The sequence below is a fragment of the Drosophila sechellia genome, chromosome 2R (genome assembly GCF_004382195.2).
Source record: "Drosophila sechellia strain sech25 chromosome 2R, ASM438219v1, whole genome shotgun sequence".
Classification (NCBI taxonomy): Eukaryota; Metazoa; Arthropoda; class Insecta; order Diptera; family Drosophilidae; genus Drosophila; species Drosophila sechellia.
The window spans coordinates 17747496-17760302 of NC_045950.1; the positions used below are offsets into that span (position 1 = coordinate 17747496).

At 44.3% G+C, this 12807-nt stretch overlaps 4 protein-coding genes across 6 annotated transcripts; 3 read left to right on the forward strand and 1 right to left on the reverse strand.

The window, feature by feature from the left end:
* Positions 1-1059: 1059 nt before the first annotated feature.
* LOC6615431 (high mobility group protein D) lies at positions 1060-4052 on the forward strand. Of its 2 annotated transcripts, none has more exons than XM_002039777.2 (3): positions 1060-1143; positions 3091-3303; positions 3378-4052. In XM_002039777.2, exons 2-3 carry the CDS (start codon positions 3154-3156, stop codon positions 3564-3566), a joined length of 339 nt encoding a protein of 112 aa, XP_002039813.1. In that variant the 5' UTR covers positions 1060-1143; positions 3091-3153; the 3' UTR covers positions 3567-4052. The 2 variants fall into 2 exon arrangements, with proteins under 2 accessions (XP_002039813.1, XP_032572433.1); XM_032716542.1 differs by lacking the exon at positions 1060-1143 and adding an exon at positions 1913-1935.
* Positions 4053-4420: 368 nt separating this feature from the next.
* On the reverse strand, positions 4421-7585 carry LOC6615432 (transport and Golgi organization protein 11). Its single transcript, XM_002039778.2, has 3 exons — positions 7477-7585; positions 6688-7306; positions 4421-5346 (listed from the first exon to the last, which is right to left on the reverse strand). Exons 2-3 carry the CDS (start codon positions 7240-7242, stop codon positions 5068-5070), a joined length of 834 nt encoding a protein of 277 aa, XP_002039814.1. The 5' UTR covers positions 7243-7306; positions 7477-7585; the 3' UTR covers positions 4421-5067.
* LOC6615433 (MIT domain-containing protein 1) lies at positions 5346-6467 on the forward strand. Its single transcript, XM_002039779.2, has one exon. It carries the CDS (start codon positions 5570-5572, stop codon positions 6371-6373), a length of 804 nt encoding a protein of 267 aa, XP_002039815.1. The 5' UTR covers positions 5346-5569; the 3' UTR covers positions 6374-6467.
* A 535-nt stretch (positions 7586-8120) lies between the features above and the next one.
* LOC6615434 (lamin-B receptor) lies at positions 8121-11632 on the forward strand. 2 transcript variants are annotated; one of them, XM_032715817.1, is made up of 3 exons: positions 8121-8244; positions 8586-8953; positions 9480-11632. In XM_032715817.1, exons 2-3 carry the CDS (start codon positions 8615-8617, stop codon positions 11277-11279), a joined length of 2139 nt encoding a protein of 712 aa, XP_032571708.1. In that variant the 5' UTR covers positions 8121-8244; positions 8586-8614; the 3' UTR covers positions 11280-11632. The 2 variants fall into 2 exon arrangements, with proteins under 2 accessions (XP_032571708.1, XP_032571709.1); XM_032715818.1 differs by lacking the exon at positions 8121-8244 and adding an exon at positions 8483-8501.
* The last annotated feature ends 1175 nt before the right edge of the window (positions 11633-12807 follow it).

Below are 12807 nucleotides of genomic sequence, written 5' to 3' on the forward strand. Positions count from 1 at the left end.
TACACGCGATGTGAGTGGTGAGTGGCACCCGCACTCAAAATTGTTGAGTGTAAGTCGAGTGGCAAAAAATGCCACCCTTGCAGTTCTCTGGTAGGTTCCATAGTTGTTGGCCTTCCCTTCGCTCTCGCCCTTTGCTTTTCCTGTTTCATCCTTCGCTATTGTGAACTTGCAACAGCGCGTGACATCGTTATCCTTTGTGCCTACAGGAGGAAAAACTGCAGCCACGATTTTTGATCCTTTGTTCCTGTTTCTGGGCATTTACGATTTGATTGTGGGAAAATGGTTTGCTGCATCTGCCGCTGAAAATCTAGCCGATATGTAACGGTTATTTGCCTATAAGGATCTTCTGCACATAGTATTTAATTTAACTTCACATCAAAAGATTCATGTTAGTTTTTATTAAATTAAATATAATTGTACTAATATAACGATATAAAATGGCAATCAATTGATAAGTATTAATATACATTTTTAAGTGGAAAATATTGATATATGTATTAACTGTATTTAACTGTCTTTAATTTTCGATTAGTTTGAAAAATGAAAATACAGGTGATATATGATATAGATATAAAAGTTTTTTTTAAGTGTACTAATCCAGCTTGATTCACTGTATGGTTAAAATAAAAATACTTCACTGAAATCCAGGGTATGTTAAAAAATTATCATATATTTTTTTAAATATTTATTGTTACCTATTTTTTGGGCATATAAATTTTGGCGCCATTTTTAGAAAGCGACCCTCGTTCTTTGTACTGCTCAACTGAGAGAGTTTGCTTCCCGTGCAGTTTAGTTTGTACTTATGGGAAAGTGGAAGAAAATGAGAAACCGCAAAATAGTTGCAATATTTCGCGGGAATTGGGATCTTCATTTATTTGTTTTTGCCCATTTAGTTCGTCTACTATTGTGCAAAACGCATTTTCCCTGCTTAGCGTTTTATTTGTTTTTACATGCCATTTATCGTTTTCCGTTTTGCTCACCGTCGCAGAGAGAGGGAGAGAACTCTCTTCCTCTCTCACCAAAGCAACACGACGTCGCTGCTTGTCGGCGTTTCTTTACACTCTCACATCTTCTCTCGTTTTCTTCGTTGTGCGAACCGTTGCGTTCTTCCGTACAGTTCATTTTTAGCCGCACAAGAGCAAGGTTGGTTTCCTCTATTGAGTCCTAAATAATATAGTGCAAGATAAAATGTGAGGAGTATATGGAATTAGTTATACAGATATAAGTGCCTAGTTGTGTGAAGCATATTTGTAGTGCGAAAAGCAGTCTTGCGTCGTTGAATCAGTTGTGAATTTAATCAAGCAGCGCGTGTCTGTACCCCCAAGCCAAAGAGCAGAGAAAGCGTTGCCATTTTGGCTTTGACTTCTTCACTTTGCTCGCTGCTTCTTAGGCCTCGCCTCAAAATGGCCGCCAACGTCGCAGTTCCCCTTTATTTCCGCCCAAAAAGTAGCAATTTTCCAAATTGTTTTCTAGACGCCAAGCAAAACGCGCGCCTTTTTTGCTTTACTATTTCCTATAAGATATGCGGTTATGTGCATTTGTTTTTACCCGACATTTAGCATTTCTCTTTTAATTTGCCGGTTCGCTGTGAGAGCGGCATTACTCTCTCTCGCTCTCTGAGAGAGTCAAATGTAGTCTGTTCAAGTTAATTTATTTGTAAATAATTTCTTAGTTCCTGGCAATCTAATGAAATGATTTTATTTTTATAAAAATAACATTTGTGAATATCAGCAGTAAAGAAAGTTGGGGTATAGTGATAAAAACCAAAGCGAGCCGCAAAGCCACGCAGTTCTCCCGCACTCTCTCTATCGAACATCTGCCGCCTTCATTTTTTTTTTTGCGCACCTCTGCCGCCGTCGACTGTGAGAGCGCTGCCTTCCTTTTTGGCAGTCGACGCTGACTCGTTCAGTTTTTTTGGAACCACAAGCGACAAAGGTTGGTGAACGGACGGCAGCAAACAAGATAAAAACTTTAAAAACATCAATTTTGTGACATATAACACATGTATAAGTGATAAACCAACAGCTTGTTCAAATAAACGGCTAGTTTCCAAGTAACTCCAAGAAGAGCGAGCACGAGGAAAAGTTCAAAGAGCGCTGTGATAAAACACGTTAAATAAGCAACATTAATTGCTTAAAGCCCCCTTATTACTGCCTCTCCTGCACAAATTAAGTGTTTCTTTCAAATCTGTACTCCAAACGGCCATTTCCCCATCATTTTCGAGGTTTTTCATACATTTTGAGAGCGCGTCGCAGTCTGTACCAATATAAGGCAGTCATCGCATACAGAAAAAGTGTGTTGCCGTTTCGCTGCTCCCGCACTCGCCGTCGAAAGTAGTGCCACCTTTTGGCCAAATAGCGGGCCCTTTGAGCGCCAAACAATTGCGGTGTCAAAGGTCCATGCATATTCCTTTGTAGAACGCCAATTAATTTCATATTAATTATTAAGTGGCGCGCGTTCGAGCAGATAGAGGAAGCAAGAAGCGGGAGAGAGCAAGCGCGCGCGCGCGCATTTTCAGTTTCTTTTTTGTATTTTCTTGCTCAAGAGTGCTGAGCAATAGCCCTAGTAGTGGTGCCATCTCGCTTGCGCCGCCATCGCTTCGTCCCGGTGGTGGCCTGCTGTCTCGCTCACGCTACCCCTGCTGTTGTGTTTGCCTTGCTTTTTGGTACAGGAACATGGCGCGCTGCTAAAACGACAATGTGATGCCCGTAACATTTTGAATTAAAGTTTTTAGTTTTAAGTTGAGTACAGTACAACTAAGTAGTTATAGGAATTTATAAATATTCTATGATAACAATAAAAAGCAAAGGCTTTGGTTGTACAGCTTTCAGTTGCGTAAAATGTACAGCATTTTATCTCATCCCTAAAAACTATCTCTTGAGCTCAACTTCCAGCAACCATTGCTAAAATGTTAAGATCTGATTGTAGATGTCAATACAATAGCATAATTTTGGATATTACATGTCCAAATCGGTAATAACATAGATATCATGGGAATTGTGTTCATAACAGCTGTTACACTTGCAGGAACAAGACTGTTAAAAACTATACAAATATCCAGCTAATAATTATTTATCTTCATTCTTGCAGCTCGAAGCAAAAATTCACAGTGTAACACTTGTTAAATAGTTTCAACAAAAAACACATTCAAATATGTCTGATAAGCCAAAACGCCCACTGTCCGCCTACATGCTGTGGCTCAACAGTGCCCGCGAGTCGATCAAGCGCGAGAACCCCGGAATCAAGGTCACCGAGGTGGCCAAGCGCGGTGGCGAATTATGGAGGGCAATGAAGGACAAGTCTGTAAGTAGTACACTTGGTTATTGGCATCCAAAGATCCTTACTTACACCACGATTTCTTCTTTTGCTGCGCTTAGGAGTGGGAGGCCAAGGCTGCTAAGGCCAAGGACGACTACGATCGGGCCGTCAAGGAGTTCGAGGCCAATGGTGGCAGCAGTGCTGCCAACGGTGGTGGAGCCAAGAAGCGCGCGAAACCAGCGAAAAAGGTGGCGAAGAAGAGCAAGAAGGAGGAGTCCGACGAGGACGACGATGATGAGAGCGAGTAGACTGGCTCATCCCCACCCGAATCCATCACCAAGTCACACACAACCAGCCAGAATCCCCCGCAAGCAAACAAGAACACTGGTGGCAACACCACATCCAAACATCAGCAACCACTGTCCCCCTTAATAGAATACAAAGCCGCCAAGCCCGATCATCTCATCGACAGCTTCAACAACGAGATCTGTTGAACGTTGTATCCACAATCACACACGCGAGAGAACAAAATACGCGATAATAAGCAAAATTGTATTTATACACACGAGTTTTTAAGTTTATAGTAGTGGTTTCTTCTATAATGCCCATATACAAAGAAGAGGATAACCGACAGGAAAGGAGAAGAAATAAGATTAGCAGGATGTGCGTTGAGGTGTTTTTTTTTTTCGATCCTGCGGCGTTTCGCCTGGAATTGAAGAGGAAAGTAGTCCCCTTTGCATATAAATTGTGTAAAGTTAACGATAATTCCATTATAAATAAAAAGATACAAACAATTGCATCTTGTTCTCTCAGTAGTTGGATGATAGCGATTGAAAGATCGGGCAGCAAAGGGAAAGAAACAATCCACTTCACAGACGAAATACACGAACAATACACACACCGCAAATGAATCGAACGAAATTTCGCTCAGGTCTTTTCGTCATTTTGCATTAAATTTAATGTTTAACGTCTTGTTAGCTAAAGATGTATAGCAGAAGAGGAAGTCGGAAGTTAGATGAGACAAGCAGATGTAATTGCATTTAATCGGTAGTTTTAATTGATTACTATACGTATTATTTAAAGAGAAAACCAACAAATTAAAATAAATACATTTTTTAAATGCGTTGAAAACCGAAATCTACTTATTTACTCAAAGAAAAGGTTTGTTTTGGTACTTTAAACGTTTTATTTTAAATATCGTTATGAGTTCAATGGATGATTCATGCTACACTCTAAATGGATTTCCTTCGTTTCCGCTAATTATGCAAAAATCAATGCAATGATTTCTGTGGGATTTAGTTTAGTATTATACTTATGTATATATTTAACTATCGTATGGGATTTCGCATACAAATACTATTAGAGTTCTTGTTTTCACTTTGGGATTATCAAATGTTAACAGATCTAAAATAGAAACAACCCTTTAAACAATATCTTTTCAATGCAACGCTGTGATGATTCGGTTTCGTGTTGGGGGGGCTGCTCAGTTGAAACACGTAGAGATTAAAGCTTAGATTTAGATACACGCTCCTTAAGTGCCAGATCTTACAAATGAAGTATGGGGGGCGCCTTTGTTTTTTGGTTTTCCACGGTGTACAAAACAGAACGATGTTGCGCTTATTTATTACGGAGCTTAGTCTACAAAGATATGGCAAACAAAAAACAAAGTCTCTCTCAGAGCCTTTCCACAAAAGAAACACAAAAGTCAAGAAACGAAAGAAGCTGTTCCAAAAAGGGTGTCCATAGCAAGGTGGTTGTCCTGGCACCCAGCACAGATCGCCAACCATCATAGTGGGCTCTACATTGCGTCTAGTTGCGATTCAGCCAGAATATTGTCTTGAGAACGAAGTAGGCCAGGCCCAGACAGTAGACGATCTTCTCCCGCTGCGTGCGCTGCTCATTGTTGATCTCGATGTTCAGCACCCGGCGATTCAGCTTGGCCAGCTGGCGTCTCAGATACAGGATCTCCTCGTGGGGCGTCAGCTCGCCCATGGGCGTGCCCTCTCGGTGCGCCAGCATCGAGGCATCCAGGTTGTTGTGCTGCTGTTGATTCAGCTGCGAGCGCTTGCTGGCACTGCCCGTGGTCAACTGGAAGACATAGGTAGTCAAAGTTGCGCCAAATAGGATTAGATGTGTGTACCATGTTAAGTGTCTGGTTTGGGAAAGTTTTCTGTTATCAATGTGAAGCAAGAGTCATTTTTCAGAGCTCTCCCAAATATTTCCGGTGTCAATATAAGCAATAAACATTCAGAAAAAAAAAACCTAAGTCGAAATTTTCTGTATAGTCAGCCAATTTCTTTCGATCCGAGCAATGACAACCAGTCCCAACGTAGCAGAAGTGGATGATGGGGAGCTGCCGAAACTGGAGGCGATAATCAGCGCGCTGAAGTGCGAGCAGACGGGTCACATTATGGAGGCGATACTGCTCTACGAGGAGAGCATCTTCAAGCTGTCCCAGATGGCCGATGCGGAGCCGTGTCGCCGCCAGCTGTGTGGGAAGTACTTGAAGATGTACGAGGCGCGGGCCAAACAGCTGAGGGATCAGGTCAAAGGTCACTTGCACACCAGCAGGATGCTGGATCACATCACCATCGAGCAGGGTGCCAGGGGCAGAAGCTACCAGCGGCTGTTTGGTCCGTACTTGGACGATGCGGTACGGGAAGCCCATCTCAACGAGCCACACCTCACGGAGCTGCCACACTTTAGAAATTTGCTCAACTTTTTGGAGGTGCTGGTCAAGAACTGTCGCTATCTAAAGTACATTCGCCTCACTACGCGTCCAGATGCGGCGGCGCCCAAGAATCAGTTGCAGATGCTGCAGCAAATGCAGAGCGACCTGGCCGGTGGCAACATCCAGATGAATTTCCAGATGGACGACAGTCTGCACGATCGCAAGATCGTGCTTAGCTCGGGAGTGGTCATTAAAATTGGCCGTGGCCTTCACTACTTCGAGCCCATGGAGGGCTCTTACAGTCTGGGTCTGTGCGATTTCGATTTTCGCAAGTGCCTGGCCACCGAGGTGGACATCTGGAAGTGTCGTCCTTTTGCGAGGCGCCTTAAGGATTCACAGGAGGGCGCGGATCGACCGGAGGCACATGCCTACTCCAGCGATTAACAAAAAGTGAGAGTGTGTTTCCACACAGTCGATGGAAATAGGGTCAGCCGTCTTATCAAAGCAGTATTAGGAATTCAATAAAACCAGCAGGCTGGTAATCTCTTTGCAAACTGAATGGGTGGCAAGCGCAGTGTGATCGCTATCTACTAACAATTTTGGTTGTTTTATTGCGTCATGTGTGGATCGCTAAGGTCTATAGCTGCACTTTCATCAAATCAAGTGCTCTTCAACAGAAATTGCAAAGAGTTACAAGCACTTGCAATTGATTTAAAAAACTAAAGGAAAATTGTGGATAGGATGGCACATTTACTCACCTGCGAGTCCGATTCAACGGAATTGGTGTCATTGGCTTGAAAGCCCATGCGGGCGACTCCATTGGCACGTACATATTGGGTGGCATGGACCTCTTCGTCGTCGGCGTCCTCGTCGAGATCATTGCCATACAGATGATGACCATTGGCCCGGATGGGCGAGCTCTCCTCGGAGGCCGAGGGAAAGTGTTGATCGGTGAGGGTGATGATGCGCGGCGGAGTCTGGACGCGCACCAATCCGACCGATGGGTTCTTGGGCAGAATGGAGTTCTCCAGCTGGATTTCCCGCGGGGCAGAGCGCGTCTCCAGGTGCTGATTGTGGCCCAGGACCACTATTCGATCCGGTACGTTCATGTCGATCTTGTCGTGATAGTTCCAGGAGCTGATCATGCCGTTCTGGTTGGACAGCAGCAGATCCTCATTGGAGTACTCCCCGGTGGCCTTAATTCTTTTGGGGACCCGCATCTTGTCGTTGATCTCGTGGGCATACTTGGCGTCGCTGTAGAGATCATCGTCCAATCCATTGAACATGGGCGTCGGCGATTGCGGGGTCACCATGGCGATGTCCTGGGGAATCCTTTCAACTGATCCAATGGGCCTCACTTGCTTTTCTGCAGCGCAACTTTTGGTTTTTCGTTGTTTGTCCAATTTTTTTTTTTAGGTAGAAGGCGGCCGTGAGAGAGACGTTTTCATAACAAATTAATAACCAGAATTTGGCAAGCGCAACATTTTCGTCCGGCTTGTGTGTGTGTGTTTGTTGCGTATTGGGTTTTTCAAATGCTTTCTACTTACATTGCTCCGGAAATGACAGAAAAATGTCCGAGAAATCCGTAATAATTTACAATTTTTCTCCTGCCTTTTGTTATGTGTGTGAGGAGATTGAGATAGAATGTGCTAAATAATACCAGGAATGACAGTCACTCTACTTCCACTACACAGATCCAACACTCTAGCTCCTTTTAAGCTAAATTAATTATTTACCTCAATATCATTAGAAAACAAGTTATTTGAGAAGTTATTTTTGTTAATTTAATTATTCATTTTATTATTTTCTTTTTGCTTCTTGAAGAGTTTCTGGTATTCTTTTGTCTGGAACGAATAATTTACAAGTCGACTTAAGCGAAAACTCTAGTCTGCATAAGCTACATATGTAAATAAAATGACCACTGTTAGTCTTTGCAAAGATCATATACTCCAACAAGTTTTCTATGGATTTATAATAGATGCGCAGTGTTATGGTTCGATAAAGGTTTAAGGGAATGTAAAAAAAAGTACAAATAATTGTAATACTTTAAGATAATTAATCTGAAATACATTTTAAATTGTCTAAAAATTCCCACTAAACCACTGTTAACTGTCACGCTGCGTGCTGTTAGGCGCCCTTCGGCGTTAGCCAACACTGAAAAATACTAACGCAATGGGTCGCGCTCATTTTACAACAAAATTTTCTCAGCCGCCGACAGCTAGACGCGCGTCTTTTTTTATCAAGTGATTTATGCTGAATTTACGGCGTTTCAACAGCCCCATAAAGTGAAAAGCTGCAAATAAATCGCCTCAGAAGTGAGTAACTAAGTTGTGAAGCGTTAAAAGCTGCTAAAACTAAGTTAAACGGCGTTTAAAAAGTGCAAGCCAAGAGGAAAAGAGCAAGAGAGAGTGCGCGTTCTGCCAGCGTCGCTGCCTGCGGAATGTACAGTTGCGGCAGCGACGTCGCTTTTCCTTTCGGCGCGCAAACACAAATAAATACAGAAAACTAGAGAAAAAAAGAAAACAAAGAAACTAGAGAAAACCATAGCGTTACTTAAGTACATTAATAGATTGTGTGTATTTTGTAAACTATAAATAACATGCAGCACTCGCCGAGCACAACGTATAGATAACAACTAATAATATCCATTTTGCAGCACGTTTTTTCGACCGCAATTCATACACCATGGATCGCCGCCTGAGACGCCCGCGTCGCACGGAAGACGTGTCCAGCGGTCCACTCCTGGCCCAGTCCAAGCAGCCCAGCCTCCTGCCTGTGACCCGACGAACGGGCTCCCTGACAGCTGCCGCTGCCACCTCCACCGCCGGTCCCGCCACCCGGACACGTGCCTCCCCGTCACGCAACAAGGTCGTCGCACCGCCCTCGCCCGATCTCGGCCCGCGCACCCGTCGCTCCAGCCGGCCGAGGTCGTCGGTGGGTCCGCTGACCGGACCGGGATCTGGTTCCTCGCTGCCCATCAAGGCCGCCATCAAGGCACGCACGCCCATCCCAGAGGTTTCCGAGGTGAGTTCTCCAACACAAACCAGTTTTGCTGGCCGGTGGATAAGTGCTTATCTATATTTGATCAGTATTGCAAGCATCAGCAGTTTAGAATTTTGAAATCGATTGCATTTAATGTAAAGGCATAGCAAAATATTAGTTCCATGGATTTAATTTGGATTATCGTTAGAATCAATTAAACTACTATACTATATTAATTAACTTTTAACCTTTATTACAAATTTCGAACTTCTTTTTCTGTGTGTTTTATGGAGCTAATAAGCAGCACCCACCGCCCTGCTTATCAGTTTAGAGTTCTGCCTTCATATGCTACCATTAGGAAATTCCGGGTTAAGATAAGGAATTTGTAATTGTTGAGCTAAGCTGCTGATTACAAAAATAGGGGAATCTGATTAGTGTACTCTAAATCAATTTTAACCCAGTTTTGAGTACCCACATATTTTTGTACAATTAAGTTCTTCCAATGCTAGACGGTTTCTGACATTGTTTAATCATTTATCGCATTCTTACTTATGATCCTAAATTACAGGTACCATCGCCCATTCGTCTGTCAACCAGCAATCTGCCCATGACATTGACCACCAACACATCCAGCGGCGCCCCGAACAAAGCATTTAACACAAGCTCCGTGAACAGCGGCAACAGCTTCAGCCGTACAACTACCAGCAGCACCACCACAACCACGGAGCGCATCGAGATCCGTGCCGAGGGAGACGGCGAGGTGGACACGGATTCCATTCGCAAGCGCATAACCGACCGACTGCGCCGATCGGTGTCCAAGACAATCTCGAATCTAGCTGGAACACCAGTGACAAACACCGAAGAGGGCAGTCGTTATAGTAGGAGTGTGTCCCGATCTATCTACGACGATGAGAAGTCGTCCAAGCGTAGTTACTCTACGGGTGAGGAGGATATTGATGAGGAGGATGAACTGGAGGAGGATCAGTTCCGTAGTTTCAATGTAACCCGTAAATCGGCCACACCGGCGGAAATATCCTGCCGTCAGTTGAAGGCTCCTAGAGAATTTGGCGGTTGGCTAGGCGCCTTCCTGCTCCTGCTACTTCTGCCCACCGCCGTCTACTATTTGACATGGAGCTGCACGGCCAGGAACGCCTGTCAGTTTAAGCACCCCAATCTGGGTATACTGCTGGATGTGAGCTACTTAACGCGCCAGGTGTTCCAGCCACGCGTGGTGGGTGCCTTTGCCGCCTATCAGGTGGTGGTATTCCTACTGGTGGCACTGCTGCCAGGACGAAGGGTTCATCTCACCCGCGAGACCTACAAGTTTAACTGTCTAGCAGTTTCGCTTACGCTTTTGATTGCCGGCGGAATTGCCGAGCATCTGAAGTATCCAGTGGTCACCTTCGTTCTGCGTCACTATCTTCGTTTCTGCATCTTTGGACTCGTTGGCGCCTTTGTGGCAGCTGCTTGGAGCTACTGGCTGGTGGACACCGCCAAGTACAATGTGCTGCGCCAAACGCTGACCAATGATTATGGCAGGACTGGCAGCTTTGTGGTGGACTTCGCGCTGGGCAGACAGCTCAATCCCAAGTGGCTGGGACGCGTGGACTGGAAGCAGTTCCAGTACCGTCTCTCCCTGGTGACCACTTTGATCTATGCCAGCTGCTACATCTACCAGACGCTCGTGTGGCCCCAGAAGCCGCAGCTGGGGGAACACGAGGGCTATCTCTACCAGGCCAAATACTACTGGAACAATGTAAACTATGATCCTGCCACCCTGTTCTCGGCCAGCTGCTTGCTGTTCTACGTACTGGACTCCATCATTTTCGAGCACCACTTGAGCTCATCCTTTGAGCTGCAACACGAAGGCTACGGCTGCTTGCTGCTCCTGCGCTACGCAGCCACTCCGTATCTGCTGACGGCGGTCACCAAGTATTTCTACGAGCAGCGTGTACCCATCTCCTGCTGGTATGCTCCGCTGGGAGTGGCTGCTCTGCTGTCTCTGGGATTGCTGGTCAAGCGATTCAGTTGCGCCTACAAGTACAAATACCGATTGAACTCCCAAAGTCCGATCTTCGCCAACATCGAAACTATTCACACGTATCAGGGAAGCCGTCTGCTGCTCAGCGGGATGTGGGGATGGGTGCGGCAGCCCAACTATCTTGGCGACATCGTGGCCCTGCTGGCCCTTGCTGCTCCCATGGCCCTGCGTCCGGCCTGGCCACCAGTTCTGGGCCTCAGTCTGATCATCCTGCTCCTGCTCCATCGCGCCACCCGAGCCAACGCCCGGAATCAGGCGCGCTATCACTCCTCCTGGCAGCGCTACAGCACCCAGGTGCGCAGCTACATCCTGCCCAGGGTGTACTAAGCACGAAGTTGACTTTTTATTTTATGTGGCCATTCTTATTTTTATTTGGTTTTCAGTTTGTTTTTATTTTATGTTTCGAATTTGTATATATAATACGTATTCATATTGCTCAGCCCATTACTTTTAGTACCAAAATTTGATTTTACACTCGCCGACACACACATTAAACAAAATTTATTTTCACACACATAATTATAGTTAAAAACCATCTAGCTGTACGAACTTATGCGCTTAAGATCTAGACATCTTATATAATCAATACTTGTAATCTATGTGGTATGCATATAGATAGTACTTTTTACATTTAAATATGAAATAAAAAAACTCTAGTTTCTATGCTATGAAGAAACGCACAACGACGGTTGTTCTTAATTTATTATGCCATTTATCATGCATAAGTGAAAACATTGATCCGTAGCAAATACTTTCCAGCAAGTCAGTTGATTCCTGATAAGCTCCATGAATCGATTTTCACTTAGCACTTGCCAGACTTTAAGGTCACTCCAAGTGGATTTCAAGTTGAATCAAAATACAAATTATGAGCGGCCAGCAAACTGCGGCTGATGATGATGATGAATGTCAGTCAGCGAATAAAAGAAGTAATTTTGTGTGAAAATACCCGCTCCCCCCACCACCCACCACCTTCCGCTTTTCCGCTTTTCCGGACGGACCGCATAAAGTTCTTGGGTGTGGGCGTGGCGCGCAGCCCTTACAACTGTTAATGACATTTACGAATGTTTGCGAGCCACCGAAACTTGGTGGACCTCATCCGTTTCCCCATTCCTTTTTGCCCCCCACACATAATGCCAAAATAATGACGAAGTCTGGGCTTGCACCTCCAAAAGACCTGCTCACAATACACTGAAAAAAACATAGTACATTTATTATAAAATTAATTGTTTGTTTCAAATATATGCGAAGTCATATTTACTGGGTCCGTATATCTTTTTCAAAATATTTTATAATTTATGCACCACAGCATGTGTGATTACATGGACTTAATTATTATTACAATTTTTTTAAGTGCACAATGCCATAGAAAAATGACGCGGAAACTGTCAGAAAAGAAAGCAAATGGCGGGTGAAAAAATCGTGGAAAGCGGCTAGGAAAACCTCGACGTCGACATTTGCGGTTTGCTATACAAATGACCGACCGCCGCCGACTGCCCCGCCCACTTGACGAAAATTATACAATAATGGCGTCAACATTAGCAAATTGTGCGCTTGTCGCAGTTCCCATTTTGGCCATTTTCACAACCCCAGCCATCACATTTCGTCCTTCGTCCTTTAATGAGCGTTTAAATTGGCGGATCCAGGCATTTGGCTTGCATTTTTGATTGATTGCCCAGGTTTTTTTGGTTTTGTGGCGAATGTGCATAAATGATTTATCCAACCAAGCGGTAATTTTAGGTAATTGTACAAAATAATATAGTATTAGTATTAGTAGTAGGAATGAATTTGAATAAAAGAAAATATGCGTAAAATTTGCATTAAAATATTGAAAATTATTTGAAATGCACTTAACATG